At 38.2% G+C, this 19,330-nt stretch overlaps 1 protein-coding gene across 2 annotated transcripts in view; it reads right to left on the bottom strand.

The window, feature by feature from the left end:
• Nucleotides 1–19,330, bottom strand: part of AKAP6 (A-kinase anchoring protein 6) — a 501,487-nt gene that overhangs the window by 115,060 nt on the left and 367,097 nt on the right. For both annotated transcript variants that reach the window (XM_027521919.1, XM_027521920.1), the window contains exon 9: nt 7,097–7,217. In XM_027521919.1, the coding sequence (XP_027377720.1) occupies nt 7,097–7,217 (121 nt within the window). The remainder of the gene's footprint in view (nt 1–7,096; nt 7,218–19,330) is intronic.

The raw sequence follows: 19,330 nt of genomic DNA, 5'->3' as shown, positions 1-19,330 counted from the left end.
CAGTACAATACAGCTGAGGCTGCCCAGAGAGCCAACGCACCTTCCGGACAGTAGCTCACCCGCCAGAGACAAAACCTGCTGGCGGGGCTTCCCTTCCTTGCCCCTCTGCACACAGAGCCAGCTATTTCTTGGCATACTATTCTCTTAACATCCTTCTTTTTTTCCCCCCTTTTAAAAAAGCAATGCAAATAGGTATGATAAGCTCTAGCATAAATCGAGTTTTATATATTGTTCAGAAACCACATCCATCTACTTTTTATTCTAACAGTTTCAGGATAAGTTTTGCCCTCTCTCAAAAAAGAAAAGAAAATATATATATATACATACACACATATATATATATTCATTCAAGTATTCAAAGCAAACACTGATTCATCAAAGCCCAAATTAATATGACAGCAAATCTAAGGACTTTTTGAACTTTAAAAAAATGGAACAACAAATTCACTTCTAGACAGCAGTGGAGACAGCCTAGGTTTTTCCATTCTGATTGCTTTAAAAATGATTAGATAATGTTTTTTGCAATATTATAATGATTTTAAGCATATTCTTCTTATCTTAATGGAGTTTTAATCTAACATACAATTAAGCTCTACAATTAATCTACTGGGAAAGAGGTAAAAAATCATCATTAGGTTCTTGTGCCTGATATACCTGATACATTTTTACCTTGACTGCTTCACTAACTAGTAATTTGCTTCCTTTGAACAATCAAGGTAGAAAATTTGGATATTGAAATTCCAATATAAAGCCTAATTAACAGAATTTAATTTTTTGACGTGTACTTCTATTCTGTACACCAACATGTAAGTTAAAAAAAAAAGTTAATGGACTTTCTTCTATTTTAAGCCTAGTTACTGTGACCTGGACCGTGAACCAGCCTACCATTACATTTTTAAGAGCTCAAGTTCAGGCATAAACGTCTCAAGCCACATTTAAAATTATACAAATCAATATAATCCAGAACAAAATGAAAGAAAACTATTGTAGAGAGCTGAATTTACAAAATACAGGGCAAGCATGATTAATTTGTTTTCTATGATCAGTTCATAACTATGACAACATCATTTTGGCATCAATAGTTGTAAAAACAAAATAAGTCAACTATGTCCCATTTTTCTTCTTTTACACTGTATTTCTTATTCCCTAGAATTTCTTATCCCATTCCATATACATGTTTATTTTAAAAGTCACATTGGTTGTCTTATAATACACATCTAAATTCTCTAAAGTAACATTTTCTCCTTTTAAAATTTACCCCTTTCTCTTGTTTGGCTTTTTTTCTCCCCCTGAAACAATTCTTTTTTCAGTGTTTTGGTTTTAAAAGCCTGTTTGTATTTGATTTTTTAGCATTTTCTTACCTATTCATTTGTCTACCCATGATTGTAATTTACTCCTCTGTTCCTTTTTTCCTTTGGTTAACTTTGTATTAACTGATTTAAACTGTTTTTCTATCTCTTCAATGTTTACATTTCTTTCTCATTTTACAAATAACCTCTTCTTTTCCCATATATAATATTGATGTCCTTTCATTAATTCCATCTGGCCAAACTATCATTGAAGAAAGCCACTTATGGATGAGAGCTGTGCTCAGCTAAGCATTACCTGGCAACAGAGTCAGAGTAAACATAACTAACTCACTTGTGAGAAGTATTATGTCTACCTGTAAGAAATAATTGTGGTTAGCTATTTCTCTATTGTACCATTTTAATCCCTTATATTAAAAAAAAATCCTAACAGGATATTTTCATTTCTAAGTATCAAAATAAACTTAATTTCTCCAAGGAAATATAATGTTTTTTTTTCCATGGAAAATGTAAGTTTATCATCTGAGCATATTTCCCTCTTTGCTTTCACTACCAGGAAACCCAGAAAAACTTGTAGGATCTTTAGTAGTTGTGTAGGACTTTATAGTCTATGTGACTACATATTAAGTCTTCTTACAGAAACAGAATCCAGCCTACATATATTTTCCCAGTTCTGATTTGTACTTATATATTAAACATATTTTTATTATTTCCCTGTGAAGTCTTAGGCTATGCTAAGTCACTTCAGTCGTGTCTGACTCTTTGCAATCCTATGGACTGTAGCCCATCAGGTTCCTCTTTCAGTGGGCTCTCTGGGCAGGAATACTGGAGTGGATTGCCACGCCCTCCTTCAGGGGAATCTTCCTGAACGGGACTGAAACCACGTCTCCTGCGGCTCCTACACTGCAGGTGGATTCTTCACCACTGAACCACGTGGGAAGCCCGCGAAGTCTTATAAACAACCTCAAACCATTAACAAAATAAAAATTACTATGTTTAGTGAGCACTGTATTATATAGAATGAATGAATTTTCCTTTTTCACAGAGGACATATTTTTTATAATACTTACACCAATGGAGAAAGATATAGGACACTCAGATTTTTCCCACAAAAGCAGAAAACACGAATAACTAACCGCCTAAATTAAGTACAACACCTTCAGTGTAAATTCCCTGAAAGCATATACATCTTGGTTGAATTGTCAATATTATATTATTTTTAAGCTAGAAGAGTTATTTTTAACCTCTTAGAAGTAATATAATCTAATCTTTTATTGATGTGGAATAGCTAAGGCATTCACTCAAGGCACAAATCTCTAAATGTGGTATTTTAGTGACCTTCATACTATCTGAGGGCTTCCCTGGTGGCTTAGATGGTAAAGAATCTGCCTGCAGTGTGGGAGACCCAAGTTCAAATCCTGAGTCAGGAAAATCCCCTGGAGAAGGGCATGACAACCCACTCCAGTATTCTTGCTGGGAGAATTCTATGAACAGAGGGGCCTGGTGGGCTACAGTCCATGGGGTCACAGAGAGTTGGACATGACTGAGCGACTAACACTTTCATATTATCTGAAAGCAGCTCTTGTTCAACAATAACTATAAACACCAGCCCATAACTCCTGAATTTGGCTCTTGGAATTAACCCTTCATCTCTGAAATATCCAGCATGATTAGGGGCTCCGTCACCTGTGCTCTGCAGGCGGCAGAGACGGCAGTGCTCTGGGCCCTAGAATGAAGCCCCTGGCAGGGCACAGCCTCATGGCCCTCCAGGACTGGCTGCCTCTGCTGCGGACAGCAGCAACAGGCACAGCTGGCTCCAACTCTCCCATCATGGAGATGCTTCCAGGCCACTCAGTTTATAAAATGTACAGGATGGGGGAGGAGCTGTCCTGAGCTTCTCTGAGCCCAAGAATAATGCCACCTTTGATCTGTAGGAATGAAAAATAAAGCTTTTCCTTGGCAAGTGGGTTTTAAATATTTCTCCATTAATAGTTAATGCACATTCAGACCAGCAGAGTGACAGCTCCCTGTGATTATGAATTCTGGCTTCGTAATGCTAGTCCAAATAGGAGCTGAACTTTCAAAATCACGGTGTTACTTTTGACAAATTAAATTGTCCTACTTAGGAAAGTAGGAGGCATGAAGAGAAAGAAAGTGAGAGAGTGGGAGTAAATTCTCCTTGGAGGTGATTCTCAGATTGAGGAAGAAAGAAACGAGAAAAGACTACCTTTGTGTTTTCTAAGCTGATGATACTGCCGATGTTTATTAGAAAACAGCTTCAGAAGATCCCCATGCTGATGCTGAGCCAGACCAAGAAGGGGAAAGGACAGACATTGGCAGCATGTCTCACTATCTCCAAACAAAGAAGAAAATATATTTAAGGGAGTGGTTGCATTTTAATAAGAATCAGGTCATTCTTAGGGCCCAGCAATTTAAAACTAATCAGAAAGAAAATGATTTTAAATTTCTAACAATATGAAAATAACAAGAAATTTTTTAAACAGATAATCCACTTTATAGCCCATTGTAATATTAAGGATCTAAATTATGTGAGGTTGCATCAGTGTATTCTCTGCCTTTCAAAACTAATTCTTTCCCCTTCAAAGTTCCTTGAGCATTCTGGTGTTTTGGGGTAACCAAGATATTACAACACGTGCTCCACTCAGGAAGTCTGCTGAATGAATTGTCTGGTCTTTATCTGAAGTTCCATATCTAGGAATCACATGATTTTTTAGCAGAGACAAGAATATAAAATAAAGTCAGGAAGGTAGTACCAAATGTTGAAAATGCTAATAAAAAAAAAACAAAAACAACTTCTTACTCTCTGACTACCATCTTACTATATTCCTCTAATGTAAAAGTTTCAAAGGTGAACTTCAGGGATCAACCTAGGGACTGAGCAATGCAGAACTGGGGTGTGGGCATGCCTCTCCATGCCAGGAAATCAGCTGAATGATGAAATAGAGAGAGCCCTACTCCTCACCAGTGAGAGGAGGACAAAAGTTTCAAATTCTATGATAACAGGAATAACTGTCCTGATCTACAGTTCCTGGGAATTTACCATAACTCAGTTGAAGTCTCTCTTAAAAGCTGTTCACTCTCATTCTTTTCATTAATGGCAGGGATAGTGAACTTCAATGTCATCCTTCATTGTTATAACTCAACAATGATTAGTTCAGTATCAACTATGTAAGATGCTTTGCTAAATAACATAAAGAATACCAGTGGAAAGCGTTTTTCTCATTGTTACACAAGCATTTTATCAAACGAACATGACACAGACAAGCTGAGATAGATGAAAATTCTGTGAAAAGAGCTGGGCGTCCTGTTGAGTTGTCGCGATGACTGGAGGAACACGAATCACAAATACCCCGTAGTGGAAGGAACAGACCTACAAATGAATTTTTTTGTCCCAGGTGCTGATGGTGCCCCTGGTGAAAAAGGCTGATGACACGTTGGTAATTTTTAGGGCCAACAAATTTTAAGATTAAAGATGAATAAGGTAGATTCAAATGGTATCGAAAGCCTAGAAAGGTCTGGGGACCAACTGAAAAGCTTTAGTCCTTTAGGGGTCTCTGTGATCCACTGGCTTCAAATCTCACTTTCCCAAGGCATCAGTTGAATTGATTCCTAGAAAAGCAGATTAGAAAGAGAAATGGGACACTGGAAATGTTGACCTAACCTGAGAATCCCTGGGGATTCTTGGCAAAGGCCTGAAATTAATTTTCTGCCATCAGTTTTTCTAACTCAGCAGCCACCCCAAGTTCTAAATGAGTCCTTCATCAATACCCTCAAGACTGTTTTGGAGATTTCTAAACTTCTGGAATAATTTGGGAGCTTATATAAAGAGAGACACTCCATAAACCTGTAACATTGCCTTTGGTTTCTAACCTAATCTATAATTTGTTTATAAGCCAAATGCAAAATTAGTGTGAATCTAGTGAGCTTAGATATACTGACACAAGTCACAAATGAAGAACCCCAGTACAAAAATGTTTGGAAAAGCACTATACTCCAGAAGTACTGAGTGGGAGGAATAATGGCCTTCAATATGCCAGAATGGAAATTCGCAGGCAGAGCACTTAACAAGGAAACCACAAGCAAAAGAAGACTGCACTTTTTGTTCAGTGATTTCCTATTAATTGTGATGTAAATTATATGAATGCGATTTTGACAAAGAAGAGCACTGTTTCTAAAAAAAATAGTGGTTTATGTGCAAAATACAAAATGCATCAAGAAAAAGAACTTTAGCATCATGGATGCAGTAAACTCTGAGATAATGGCTTATGATTAGATAACTTTCATATTATTATTTTTTTCTTTTTTACCTAGACTTTTAATGCTTAAGTCTTTGGGATAAAGCAAATATTAACAAACAATTAATATAGATTTACAGGCATCTTTCATACATAAGTCTTGATCTCGGCATGAAATACAAAATCATCTCACTTTGGTTACATTAGGTTGAAATTGTTATTCTAACAATATGTGCTGCCAGACAATGGATGGTAGCTTTGTGGCTAATGTGGACAGCTATCCATACAGGAAACAGCTAGCAGTCAACAAACTTGATTAATGTTGGGCAGAATTCTTTAGGAAGTAAAATATCACCATTTGCTGAGTCCCCAGGGAGCTTATATCTTCCGTTAACTAAGATGATTCCCAGGGGACACAAATTAAAGTCTACCACACCCTTGAAAATACATATGTCTCTTTAGAGGAAGTAAAAGTTAAAATAATATATTATAGAAAGGTAACTTAAAATGATAAAAAATTGGAGAAGAAAGAAGACAACTTCTATTTGACCTTGAACGTACTTCTTATTCTATAAGAAATTTTAAAAAGCTAGAGGGTAGTTGTTTCTTGTCATTATACTGTTGCTGATTCTGTGGTTAGTTATTAATTTTATTTTTTATGATTCACAATCTGCTCTTTGAAATATGCCATATGCTCAAAGCAATTCAAGGATGACAACTGTCAGAATTACTCCAATAAAAATTGCCTAAATGAGGAAGATTTACTGCAGTCTGATATTTCAGTGGAAAGTCCCTCTACCCTCCCCAACTGCTTTTTCAGACACTGTGAATATTGCAACCATTTTTTCAAGTCAAATCACATGACTGTTTTGCAAAAACTTCTAGGACAATCTAAGTAGAATCGGTGAAACACAGTAGGCTAAGGGTGAATTAACAGACATGGAAAACAATATAAATAGTTATTAGATGGATTGCCTGCAATCAATGTGTGAGTTCCAAGCCAGTTTTCTTAAATCACACACAATGCATTGACTTAATATGACAACGTCTGTGCTATGTAACACTAATAAACATTAAATTGGACAAGCCCTGTACCCTGGAAGCAGCAAGCCGATCGGAAGGCATTTTTTTTTTTTAATCTCTGGAAATATCTGAGGGGTGGACAGAATCCACCTGAGTGCTCCAATCACAATACATTTTGTTAAATGTTACCAGTCCATTTATCCTTCATTTTGTTTCAGTCTATTTATTAATGCAGTTTCATTTATTGTTATTCATCTTGAAGATAAATCTTTGTCCTTCTATAGAATTACACCAAATAGAATGTGATAAAGGGAACTTCCTTGCAATTATGATGTCGGTGCAGTCTGTCAGCACACAGGGGATGGAAATGAGTTTGGGGACAGGGAAGGGAATTCTAATAGACACCACGATACATACAATGAACGCAAAAGATATCCTGAGAGAGAGAAAGACTTGTCAGGCTAATCAGATCTTCCCCAGCAAGGTAAAGGCAAGAAGGGTAGCTCTAACCTTGTAAAGATGCTGCTGCTGCTCCTCTGACATCATCAGGTCGTGGCTGTCCATCACGAGGGACTCCATGTCAATCAGCCAATCCCAGAGCTCCTGATATTCTGAATCAAAGTCCAGAAGCCTGAAGATAAGGCACAAAATGTATTATGCATAAATACAGTGTAGTTGTTAAAAATCTCATATTAGAATAATATATTCTTGAAAACCTATGATGTTCCTGGGTGATACCTGTAAAAAGAGAAGGAAAAATTCTCGGTGTGGTTACACAGTGGGCCAGATAGGAACTCAAGCTTGTGACATAGCCATTTTCTTAGATTCTGAAAACATAACATGTAATTCTGATGCTTGTACCTGAGACATATTATGGCTATTTCCATTCACTCACCCTTTCTGAGGATTTGCAACACTTGAACAAAATGATTTGAACAAAATGAACAATGTCCTTGAAAAAGAGCATGCCATATTTAACAGACTGAGACATGGAGGGTCAGTGCCTTGGGAAGGTTACCCAGTCCAGAATCTGCGGTACAAATAGCACTCTCAACATTCAAACCTCTTTCTCTTTGACTAGATTTTCCATGGATACTGCATGCATCCTAATATATTCATGACTAAGAATACTAATTCAGCTAATTTCTGTATATGATCACTATATACTACCATATCCAAAATATTATTTTCACTGGGAAATGACTCAATCATTTATCTGTCCCTCTGCTGTCTATCTGCCTATCTCTGCAAATGTATATCCTACATTTATTGTCATGGATGAGTGGCCAGCATTTCAGTTTAACACTCAGAGATAGGCTTGAGTGACTCTGGTAAGCCAGTGAGAACCAGGGGCAGATCCAGTATTAGACAGGTGTTCCCCACAGACATGTAGGAAACAAAGGTAAGGACAGGAAGTCAAAACAATGAATCTCTGAATAGCCAGCAATCATTAAAATTCAAAGGAGGATCACTATGGTTTTCAACAAAATAAATCATTAGAATAAGGAGCTTAAAAGGATTAATGTGATTCTCTATTGAAAGCCTGGTGAATAAGTAAAGCTCAGATTCTTCTAAAACACTGTGATCAGAAAATGAAAGTGCAGAATGAAAAAAAAAAAAAAAAAAACTATGACTTTGTCCTTCTCCCCAAAATCATCCCTCTGAAAGAAATCTTCTAGTCTTGTCAAACTCTGAGCAAAACCCTATCAGTACTAATGAAGCAGCAGCCTCAGGTATGAATCTGAACTTATCAATCGGCATCTTATTACCGCCTTGTCCCTGTCTCTACACATGAAATGACTGCTTTTCAAAAAAGTGAACATCTGCTTTTCATAACTTAAACAATTTAATCTTAATAGATCTGTCAAAAAATTAAGGTGTATCTGGTGATGGAGTCTAGACCTAGAATCGTCTATTTTAATTACTTTTCCATAATTTTAAAGTTTTTTGATTAGAACCATAAGCATCCAGGCCAAGGCTTATCATTGGCTAACACGTAGAATGAATTAATAAATGTTTAGTGAATGTCAATGATGGATATAATCGATGTAACCAAAACCTTCAGTAAGACTAAGGTGGTCTAGAGCTGTGCTTTCAAACTTTACTGTGGATATGGCATAGCTGAGAATCCTGTTGAAATGCAGATACTGACTCAGTACTTTTAGGGTTGGGTCTGAGACTGTTTGAAGTAAGTGTTGGCAACTGGCAACCCTGATGCTCCTAGGTCATGCTTTTGGGTAGTAAGGACTTACTTACAAGTATACATGAAATCTTAAATAGTACTAAGAGTACTATTTAAGTACTATTTAAATACTAACAAGCAAAAACCACTGCAACAGGAACCAATAAACCATTAGGCTTTTTAAAAATTCATTCTGTATACCCGTGGCAAATTCATGTTGATGTATGGCAAAACCAACACAATATTGTAAAGTAATTAACCTCCAATTAAAATAAATAAATTTATATTAAAAATAAATTTAAAATAAAAAAATAAAATAAAATTCATTCTGTGAGTGATTGATAAGGAATGACTAATAAGCATTTGCTCACACGGCAGGCACAATCACTTAGAAATATCTCCTGAGTTATGTTTACTGTTTCTCTCCCCTTGTACCCTCTCACATTTTGACCACAAAGACAGGGGAAAGGTGACGTGCCATCCCCCAAATTAGGAGAGTATAATCCTAATACCCATATAGGTGAGAATATCCAGGAGAATATTAAAAGCAAAAGATAAAGGAAGGGAAAGGCTCCCCGCTTCCATCTCAGTGGACTTGGAGAATAAGAATGAAATAAAGGCAAGAGGAGCAGGTGCTCAGATGTGTGTCCCCCTCTCTCTTGGCTTAAGACCTAAAGGGAAAGCCACAAGCACCAGGATGCTTTTCCTGCTACATAGTCTGGGAGATTGCCTTAAACAATGCCCTCACAATAACCTGAGGTAGGGATGTTGCAAAGAGTTGTGGTCAGGACTCCCTTTGCTACTCTGTTCTCTTTCCCCACATGAGACTGTTCTCTCATCCTCCCATGAGGTTTCTGGGAGTTCAGCTGGTGAACTTGACGGAGGCATTACCATGGCAACAGAGACACAATGACCTCTAAGGAGAGCCAGGGGGGCCTCTGAAGCCAGACCTCCGAGAGCTGGCTGGGCCAGTGAAGACTGAGATGAAGCTTAGTCAGCAGGAAATACCTCCTGAACCAAGCCAAGAGGTAACAACACAGCCACAGGCCTCTGTCAGGTACAACCTCATAATGTAATGGCAGGGCAAGACCCATTTCATGGAACCTAACCAGCCTGCATCCAGGGGCCACATTAAGCCAGAGGGCCTCACTGTACCCCAGAATCACAAGATCACATAAGCCCCTTATATTGCTCAGATGCCATTTTGCACAAAAGAAGGGAGAGGAATGGGAAATCTGAAAAACAGCATTTATTCCAAGATGTTGTTCCCTAAAGAAAATGTTAATTTGTTAGAAAAGGCTACAAGTATTGTGTATAAGAGCCTGAACTCTGATCTTAAAACCAGGTTTTTTCTGTTGTTATATCAATGATGTATGTAATTAGGAAGTCTCATAAATTATCAATCAGCAAGTGATAATAAGGGAACCTGTTTTCTTTTCCATATGTGTATGATTAAAAAAGAAGCTTTGACTATGACTAAACAATTCAAGGGCAAGGGGTGAATTTATCTTTGTATCCCTAATGCCCAGGATCAGTTCAGTTCAGTAGCTCAGTTGTATCTGACTCTTTGCGACCCCACAGACTGCAGCACACCAGACTTCCCTGTCTATCACTAACTCCCAGAGCTTGCTCAAACTCATGTCCATTGAGTTGGTGATGCCATCCAACCATCTCATCCTCTGTCATCCCCTTCTCCTCCAGCCTTCAATTTTTCCCAGCATCAGGGTCTTTTCCAAAGAGTCAGTGGCCAAAATATTGGAGTTTCAGCTTCAACATCTGCTGCTACTGCTAAGTCGCTTCAGTCATGTCTGACTCTGTGCGACCTCTTAGACGGCAGCCCACGAGGCTCCCCCATCCCTGGGATTCTCCAGGCAAGAACACTGGAGTGGGTTGACATTTCCTTCTCCAATGCATGAAAGTGAAAAGTGAAAGTGAAGTCGCTCAGCCGTGCCCGACTCTTAGCGACCCCATGGACTGCAACCCACCAGGCTCCTCCATCCATGGGCTTTTCCAGGCAAGAGTACTGGAGTGGGGTGCCATTGCCTTCATCAGTCCTTCCAATGAATATTCAGGACTGATTTCCTTTAGGATGGACTGGTTGGATCTCCTTGCAGTCCAAGTAACTCCCAAGAGTCTTCTCCAACACCACAGTTCAAAAGCTTCAATTCTTCAGCACTCAGCTTTCTTTATAGTCCAACTCTCACATCCATACATGACTACTGGAAAAACCATAGCTTTGACTCTCTGGACCTCTGTCAACAAAGTAATGTCTCTGTTTTTTAATATGCTATCTATGTTGGTCATAGCTTTTCTTCCAAGGAGCATCTTTTAATTTCATGGCGGCAATCACCAGCTGCAGTGATTTTAGAGCCCAAGAAAATAAAGCCTGTCACTATTTCCATTGTTTCCCCATTTTTTGCCATGAAGTGATGGGAATGGATGTCATGATCTTAGTTTTTTGAATGCTGAGTTTTAGGCCAGCTTTCTCACTCTCCTCTTTCACTTTTATCAAGAGGCTCTTCAGTTCCTCTTCACTTTCTGCCATAAGGGGGTATCATCTGCATATCTGAGGTCACTGATATTTCTCCCAGAAATCTTGATTCCAGCTTGCTCTTCATCCAGTCCGGCATTTTGCATGATGTACTCTGCATCTAAGTTAAATAAGCAGGGTGACAATATACAGCCTTGACGTACTCCTTTCCCAATTTGGAACCAGTTTGTTGTTCCATGTCCAATTCTAACTGTTGCTTCTTGACCTGCATACAGATTTCTCAGGAGGCAGGTAAGATGGTCTGGTATTCCCATCTCTTTAAAGAATTTTCCACAGTTTGTTGTGATCTACACAGTCAAAGGCTTTGGCATAATGACCAGGATAGTACTTGATAAATGATGATGAATGAATATAGATAATGAAACCAAAAACTTTTAGTAGGGCAAGAATGACTTCAGAAGAGCAATACATGATAAAGATAATATTTCATCCTCAAATACCAATTGTGATACAGACAGGCTTTCCCATTCATTCTGAAGGTGAGATTTTGCCTTCAGTACACAATGGTACATTTGCTTACTTGAAATGATTATATACAGTATGCTCTCAATTAATGTGAGCTGCCTTTCCATTTCTTTCACATTATGCTTCTATGGTGAAAATTAAAGGAAATTTATGAATAGATTTTAAATAGATGAAAACTACATACAGGATGATAAAATGTTCAGAATCATGGAATTTTTTTTACTAGCTCTTTACCATGTCTTTACATCCATTGAGCTGTTCCCTCCTGTTACTCTCCCTATCAAAGGACTTAGAACAAAAGCCATTTCTTCCAGTTAAAGGTACCTCGGGCTCATTCTCAGATGATCTTCACTGGAGACCTGCAAGTGCTGAATGAATCTAACACAAATATTCACAATTCCTCCAGTCCAGTCTGTTTTCATCCTAGCTGAGAATACTTAAGCTTGAGTTTGTTAGATATGGTAAATGCTTTGGTTCTTTATTTTGCTTCATTAGTGTAGAATCAGCACTAGTGTTTTTCAAACGACAAATTCTCATCGGGTCCTAATACTGAAAAGCGAAAGCGTTAGTTGCTTCAGTAGTGTCCGACTCTTCGCAACACCGTGGGCTATGGTCCGCCATGCTCCTCTGCCCGTGGAATTTCCCAGGTGAAAATACTGGAGTGGCTTGCCATTCCCTTCTCCAGGGATCTTCCCAACACAGGGATGGAATCTTAATTCTGAAGACAAAAACATATTTTAAGCACTTGTGCCTGATTTCAGATTCTTTGGCATGTGTTCATTCACAGCTTAGGAAAAACCTGACAGTTTTCCAAATTTAAGTGAAATCAAACATATAACTTCGTAACAAATCAGAAATAAATTATAGAATTTCTTTGTTGCTGCTTTTTTTAAATCTTCTGAAGTGACTATAATTTAATGTGCTCATTATAGCAGGAAAATTCTGAGGTAAAGGAAGTAGCTAACTTTCTTCTGTTTATACTGCCTGCAAAGGTATGCTGTAGACTAGTGATTTTATAAAAGTCATCTTCTAAGGAAAATGCCAGCTATTACACAGAAAAACAGAAAACATCATAGATGAGTGAATTATCAAGGGTAGCACAGAACTAGTTAGTTCTATAACCCTTTGCAGAATATGCTGATTCCATCCGCTGATTTCAGAACCAGGTACTTTTCCTTGAAGTCCTCATGACAAATGACCTCTCTTTAAAAGAGAGACAAAGATGATTGAAATTGTGGCAAATAGTTCAGAACCTTTCTTTTAAGGGCTATGAGTATAGGAACTGCTCTTTTGGAAGGATTTTCCTTTTAAAATTTTCTTTGTAAATGTGCTTGGGTTCCCGTCAACTGATTGATACAAATATATAATCTCCTAGACGTTAAAAGGTCTCAAAGCATACCTTTTCAGTACTCTATGAATACATTATACTCTATGAAAATGTTACAAAGCAGACTTGTACACTATTCTAAGACAGTGTTATAAATCAAACACATTACCAAAGTGATATTCTTTTGGATATTTTTCCTTTAAATTGCCATATTCCTGAAGGTTTCACAATAAAAGAGTTGGACATTCTATTGCAGATATAATATTACCAGTTTTGGAGCTTTATAAGCACAATCATGTAATGAGGAGAAAAAGTCTTCTAAATCAAAGTCAGGTTTTGTTAGATAAATATAGAATTATGTGTTCATTTCAGCGTCTGAAATTCTAATAAAGACAGAGACAAGTTATGGAAAGAAATAAACATGCAATTTTTTTCTTTAGTGTTTTTTATTTCTAAATTTGGGCTAACTACTATGATAATTGCCAAAAGTATTTCCCAATATCTTGTCCATCGTTTTCTCTAACTTTTTCAGGTTTAAAAAAAAAAAAAAGATTCCAGGATTTTTCACCATGGAAATAAAATACTAACAAGACTGTTTAGTATCAATTTTTACAGATTGGATAGCAACATATTATTTGTGAGGCTGGCACAGTTTAAAAAATGATCCTTCCTCTAAACCCTGGTGGGACTTATGTTTGACCAGCTAAGTGTTTGAATACATAAATGCATTCAGCCTTTGGTATTTAAAGTGAGCATCATTAACTCAACATTTCAACTTAAACTTTGCTTAAAAGATAAAGTTTCACCCAAGTGAAATCAATGGAAGGTGTGTGTGAATATATGAGGTTCCAGCTTGGTCCACCAAGGAATTTTGATTAAATCAGACTCCAAATGAAGAAATCATCAAAATAGAGCAACCAATAGTTGAAGAAAAGATAATACTAAAAAGGCCTGGAAGCTTTTCTACTAAGGCTGAGTAATACATATTTTGGAGCATTTAAGTATCCATCTTTTGTAAACTTAATAGTTCCTTTCACATGAACATATCCAAAAACACAAGATCAGTTCCTGAGATACCAGCTTGTGTATGTTGGAATTTCTGTTAAGTGATCCAATTTTCCTAGCTTCTTTAGCATATTGATTCTTTCCCCAAATATTCACTAAGTGTTCACTGTTTGCATTATTTGCTCAAGGAAGTTTGCCTCTGGTTTTCAAAAAAGACACTAAAGGTAATGGTAGCAAAATCTCATAAAAATACACTTTAATATTATTAAAGGAAAACACTAATAACTGATTAGAATTTCCCATCATCCTCTATGCCATGTGTCATGTAAGCACAGGAGGGAGATAAAAGAGTGGCACCTAGTCCAATCACATTATCATTAAAGAATAAAATTTAGCTTTCCAGACATGAAATCTGATATGCACAGTTGCATGTAGAATCCCTTTCCACTCTAAACATATTAAAGTGTGGACACTAATTTACTATTTTGAATGAAAATTCATGAGCCACTTCCTCATGAGAAAAGCAGCCTGCCTTTGCCATTAATAAATAAAAAGGAATATGGAGTTCTTTCCAGTAGTAATTTTCTCAATTCTCATATACACCCATGTACATGTGAAAATGTCTAAGAAAAATAAAATCAATCCTACAGATTTGTTAACGATAGGTCCCACTTTCTCATGGTCTCATGGACTGTTCATAAACTCTTGCTATTAAAATACAATCCATAAAGCAAAAAAATTCTAACCTCCAAGATTAGCCATAAAATTAGAAGTATTAATGTAAGTTTCTGGATATTTCTAGAAGATTCTGTTAGGCTGTCAGGAAGTCAAAACTCTCTCTAAATTTTCAGATAATACACTGGACTAAGTTCTAGCCAAAGAACTTGAAAACATTCTGAAAAATTTAGAAATGGTAGTGATTCTAAGACAAATGTGAGAACCCATATATCTAAAGACAAAGCAAGAGATAATGTTTAAAAAAGAGAGAGAGATAAACCTTCCTAAGTCATTGTCCATGTGTTAGAGGGTCTGGATCCAGACTTGCTTCTGGCACACTGCTGAGGGTTAGGCAGCTCAGCCTTTTGTAAAAAGTCTAGTCTATCCTATAACTCCCTGGTTTTCAAAGATTTAATAAGCAATAGAGAGTATTTGAGGAGGGTATGGCAAACCACTCCAGTATTCTTGTCCAGAGAATCCCCACAGACAGAGGAGCCTGGTGGGCCATAGTCCATGGAGTCACAAAGAGTCAGACATGATTGAGTGACTAAGCATAGCACAGAGAATATTCACCCTCAAGGTTAGGGCAGGGGATAAAAATGTGTGTGCTCAGTCACTCCAGTCGTGGCTGACTCTTTGAGACCCCACAGACTATAGTCCACCAGATTCCCCTGTCCATGGTATTTCCCAGGCAAGAATACTGGAGTGGGTTGCCATCCTCCTCCAGGGGATCTTCCCAACCCAGGGATCGAACTCATGTCTCCTGTCTCACGTGTCTGCTGCATTGGCAGGTGGATGCTTTACCAGTGCGCCACCTGGGAAGCTCAGGAGGTAAATAACATAGGAATAACTCTCTGTCACCTAATCTCTAACAAAATCTTTGTGGAAGAATTACTATGGAGATCTCTCCCAGTATGACTTCATCTATCCTGTAAATTGGCTCTTAACTGAACTGTGCTTTGACATCACTTCTGCAGCCTACATCAAAAAACTGCCTTGGGAATTTGGTTTCTCTTACGAAAGTATTAGCTGCTCAGTCATGTCCGACTCTTTGTGACTCCATGGACTGTAGTCCTCCAGGCTCCTCTGTCCATGAGATTTCTCAGGCAAGAATACTGGGGTGGGTTGTCATTCCTTTCCCCAGGAGATCCTCCCAACTCAGGGATCAAACTCAGGTCTCTTGCATTGCAGGCAGGTTCTTAACCATCTGAGGCACCAGGGAAGAGATGGAGTATCACAGAGGCCTGTCTTCTCCTGAAAGAACTACAGGAGAAATCCGTCCCAGGACTCAGTGTGTTTCCCCAGATATATATTATTTTTAATCTTAGGACACTATGAATTTTCTGATGGATGAGATTTCACTCTTTTCTTTGGATGTGGAAAGCTTAGAGCCCAATCATTGCCCTTCTTGAGGACATGCACAGAAGATGCACTTTTTTGTTTTCTGGTACACATTTTACTTTTACCTAACTGACTTCAGTCAAATGTTTATTCTATTTTATTGTAAATATTTTTGGTAAGTTGACTTTAATCCTTTGTGAAAGTGATGTGGGAATGCATAAAAGAATACATTTTAAAGAAAAGAGTTAAGCTCTGCACATTAAAATGAGGTAGATTAGATTTGTTTTAGACTCTCTCATACCTCTTTCCTTCTTTAATTGACCCCATAAACTTTCCAAAGCAGCACAGAAATTGTTTCAGCATTGTTAAGATGGAAAGGAGTTATACAAATAAATAAATAGTTGACTTTACTCTTAACTTTGAAATAATACTTCCCCAGTAATTATGCCACTACTTCTCTAGTTCATCCTTTGTTGGCTCTTGGTATGGATGGCATTAGATTACTGAAGTGGAAGACTGTCTAGGTCTAAAATTAGTTTAATGTATTTGAACATTAGAAGCATATGATATTATGATCCCAAATGAATACATTTATACTGGTGAGATTCTTTTTACAGCCAGGAAGACTTATTTTAATAATCATAGTGCACAGAATATCAGTTTTTCAGAAGGTAGTCAGGCACTTTTTGCTCCTTTGGCTACAGGATGCATTGTGATCTTACTATGTGATAATACCAGAACACAACAGAAGGAGCAAAAAGAACCTGAACTGAACACTGATCAGTTGTTCATTAGTTTGAGACAGGATAAAAATCAGGGGAAGAAAGTAGAAATGCAGGGTGGAAATACGGTCGCCTTGGATTGTCTAGTGATTTATCTGGGAGAGTGTTCCCAACATTAGTACACAGTTTATGACTGCTGCTGCTAAGTCGCTTCAGTAGTGTCCGACTCTGTGCGATCCCATAGATGGCAGTCCACCAGGCCCCGCTGTCCCTGGGATTCTCCAGGCAAGAACACTGGAATAGGCTGCCATTTCCTCCTCCAATGCATGAAAGTGAAAAGTGAAAGTGAAGTCGCTCAGTCATGTCCGATTCTTCGCGACCCCATGGACTGCAGCCTACCAGGCTCCTCCATCCATGGGATTTTCCAGGTAAGAGTACTGGAGTGGGGTACCATTGCCTTCTCTGCAGTTTATGACTGGTGTGTACCAAAAAGAAAACATTTTATTAATATGCAACAATGTTCCAAAAACAACCATAGAGCAGAATTCAAAATATTCATTGAGAGAAAGAGAATATGAGTGAGCATGAATGTTCACCCAGCTGTACAAGGATATTTTTGGCCTTTGGCTCAACAGAAAACCAGAAAGATCATCCTATTGCAGTGAAATCCAGAGGCGATTACACCCCTTCTGAGGTATTTGAAGTCATTCAGTATATCTTATTGCTTATTTGATCTTTAATCAAGTAATGTTTTAAATAGTGACATATTTGCTTTCATCTGTCAACACTATTCCTCTTGGGAGTGCTATATATGTATACGTGTGTGTGTGTACATTATCACAATGATTTAGGAATACTTCATTTCCTAAAGGAAAATGGATTTATTTTTACTGCCAAACTTTTAACCTTTCGTCTAGTTAAAGTTCATTTAGTTCAACCTGCTGTGCTTGGAAATAACCTGTGTATACTGTTCGTATTTGAAAGTAAAATTTACTCGAAAACGTTACATGATGTGGGACGAATACTTCTACATTCTTACAGAGAACAAACCTTGACTACATAATCACCTGTGGACATTGCCCAAATTCCCCCTCAGCCAGAGGCTGGCATATGACTGAGACTGAAGTATCTTCTAGAACTTTACACAAGAACAGAAGGCTCTTTGAAATTCCCTCTGGAGCACCGGAAGCAGAGTCAGGAAACATCTCCCTACTCTTCTACTCCATATTATTATTTATAGTAACCCTTAATATGTGTGCACACTCATGCATACACATGCACACACACATATCCCTACATGATGTTGTTGTTTAGTAACTCAGTTGTGTCCATCCGACTCTTTGTGACCCCATGGACTATAGCATGCCAGGTTTCCCTGTCCTTCACCATCTCTCAGAGTTTGCTCAAACTCATATCCACTGAATCAGTGATGCCAGCCAACCATCTTGTCCTCTTTCGTCCCCTTTTCCTCCTGCCTTCAGTCTTTTCCAGCATCAGGGTCTTTTCAATGAGTCTGCTCTTCACATCAGGTGGCCAAAGTATTCTGATCTTTAATTTTTAATCCTGTATGCTCTCTCTCCTCCTTTAAGAATTTAGACAAGAGAAAATATACACCCCTAAAAAATTTTTCTTTATGTAGTTGAAAGCAATCTGAGCAGACCTAATGCATTCTAATATCTGGAATCAGAAGGTTCCACCAGCAGCTTGAAGACAGAAAATAGTCAACAGTAATTCTCAATTCCTGCTAATCAAGATATCACATTGGAATTGTCAATGCTATGGTTTTATTTTGGGTTTCCCAGGAAGCACCAATGGTAAAGAACTCACCTGCCAATGCAGGTAGACTTAAGAGATGTGAGTTTGACCCCTGGGGTGGGAAGTTCCCCTGGAGAAAGGCACAACCACCCACTCTGGTATTCTTGCCTGGAGAATCCCATGCGCAGTAGAGCCTGGCAGGCTGCAGTAGAGCCTGGCAGTCCATAGGGTCACACAGAGTCATGACATGACTGAAGTGACTTGGCACACACACAAATTTTATTTTAAAAGACTTGTATAATACAGCCTGAAAGATTCTAGCTGAAATAAAAATGTTCCTATTAGCCATATCTTTCAAAATGAGCATTCTTAAAGAGATTGCTATGTCCACCTGGGGTAGGTTTTGTGGGGACACGCTACCACAAGGTAAGCTCCCACCTTCCTCAGCCCCTGCTACCTCATACTCACCATACTGTCCTTGTTCGTGGTTGAGGAGCCCAAGACATCCCTGAGCTTCAGATCTGCTTCCTGGGCATTTCTACTTGGATGTTCTGCAGACCATAAAAAAGAACTTTGTCCCAAACAGTCGGTTCCTCTCAGGCCCCCTTGCTCCTCCCTTGCATTGAATACCATGTCCATTGGTGCAAAAGCCTGAAACATGGAGGTCTGTCTTAAACCC

The sequence above is a fragment of the Bos indicus x Bos taurus genome, chromosome 21 (genome assembly GCF_003369695.1).
Source record: "Bos indicus x Bos taurus breed Angus x Brahman F1 hybrid chromosome 21, Bos_hybrid_MaternalHap_v2.0, whole genome shotgun sequence".
NCBI classification, from domain to species: Eukaryota; Metazoa; Chordata; class Mammalia; order Artiodactyla; family Bovidae; genus Bos; species Bos indicus x Bos taurus.
Note: the sequence above shows the minus strand (reverse complement) of the source record. Positions and strands in the feature narration are given on the sequence as shown.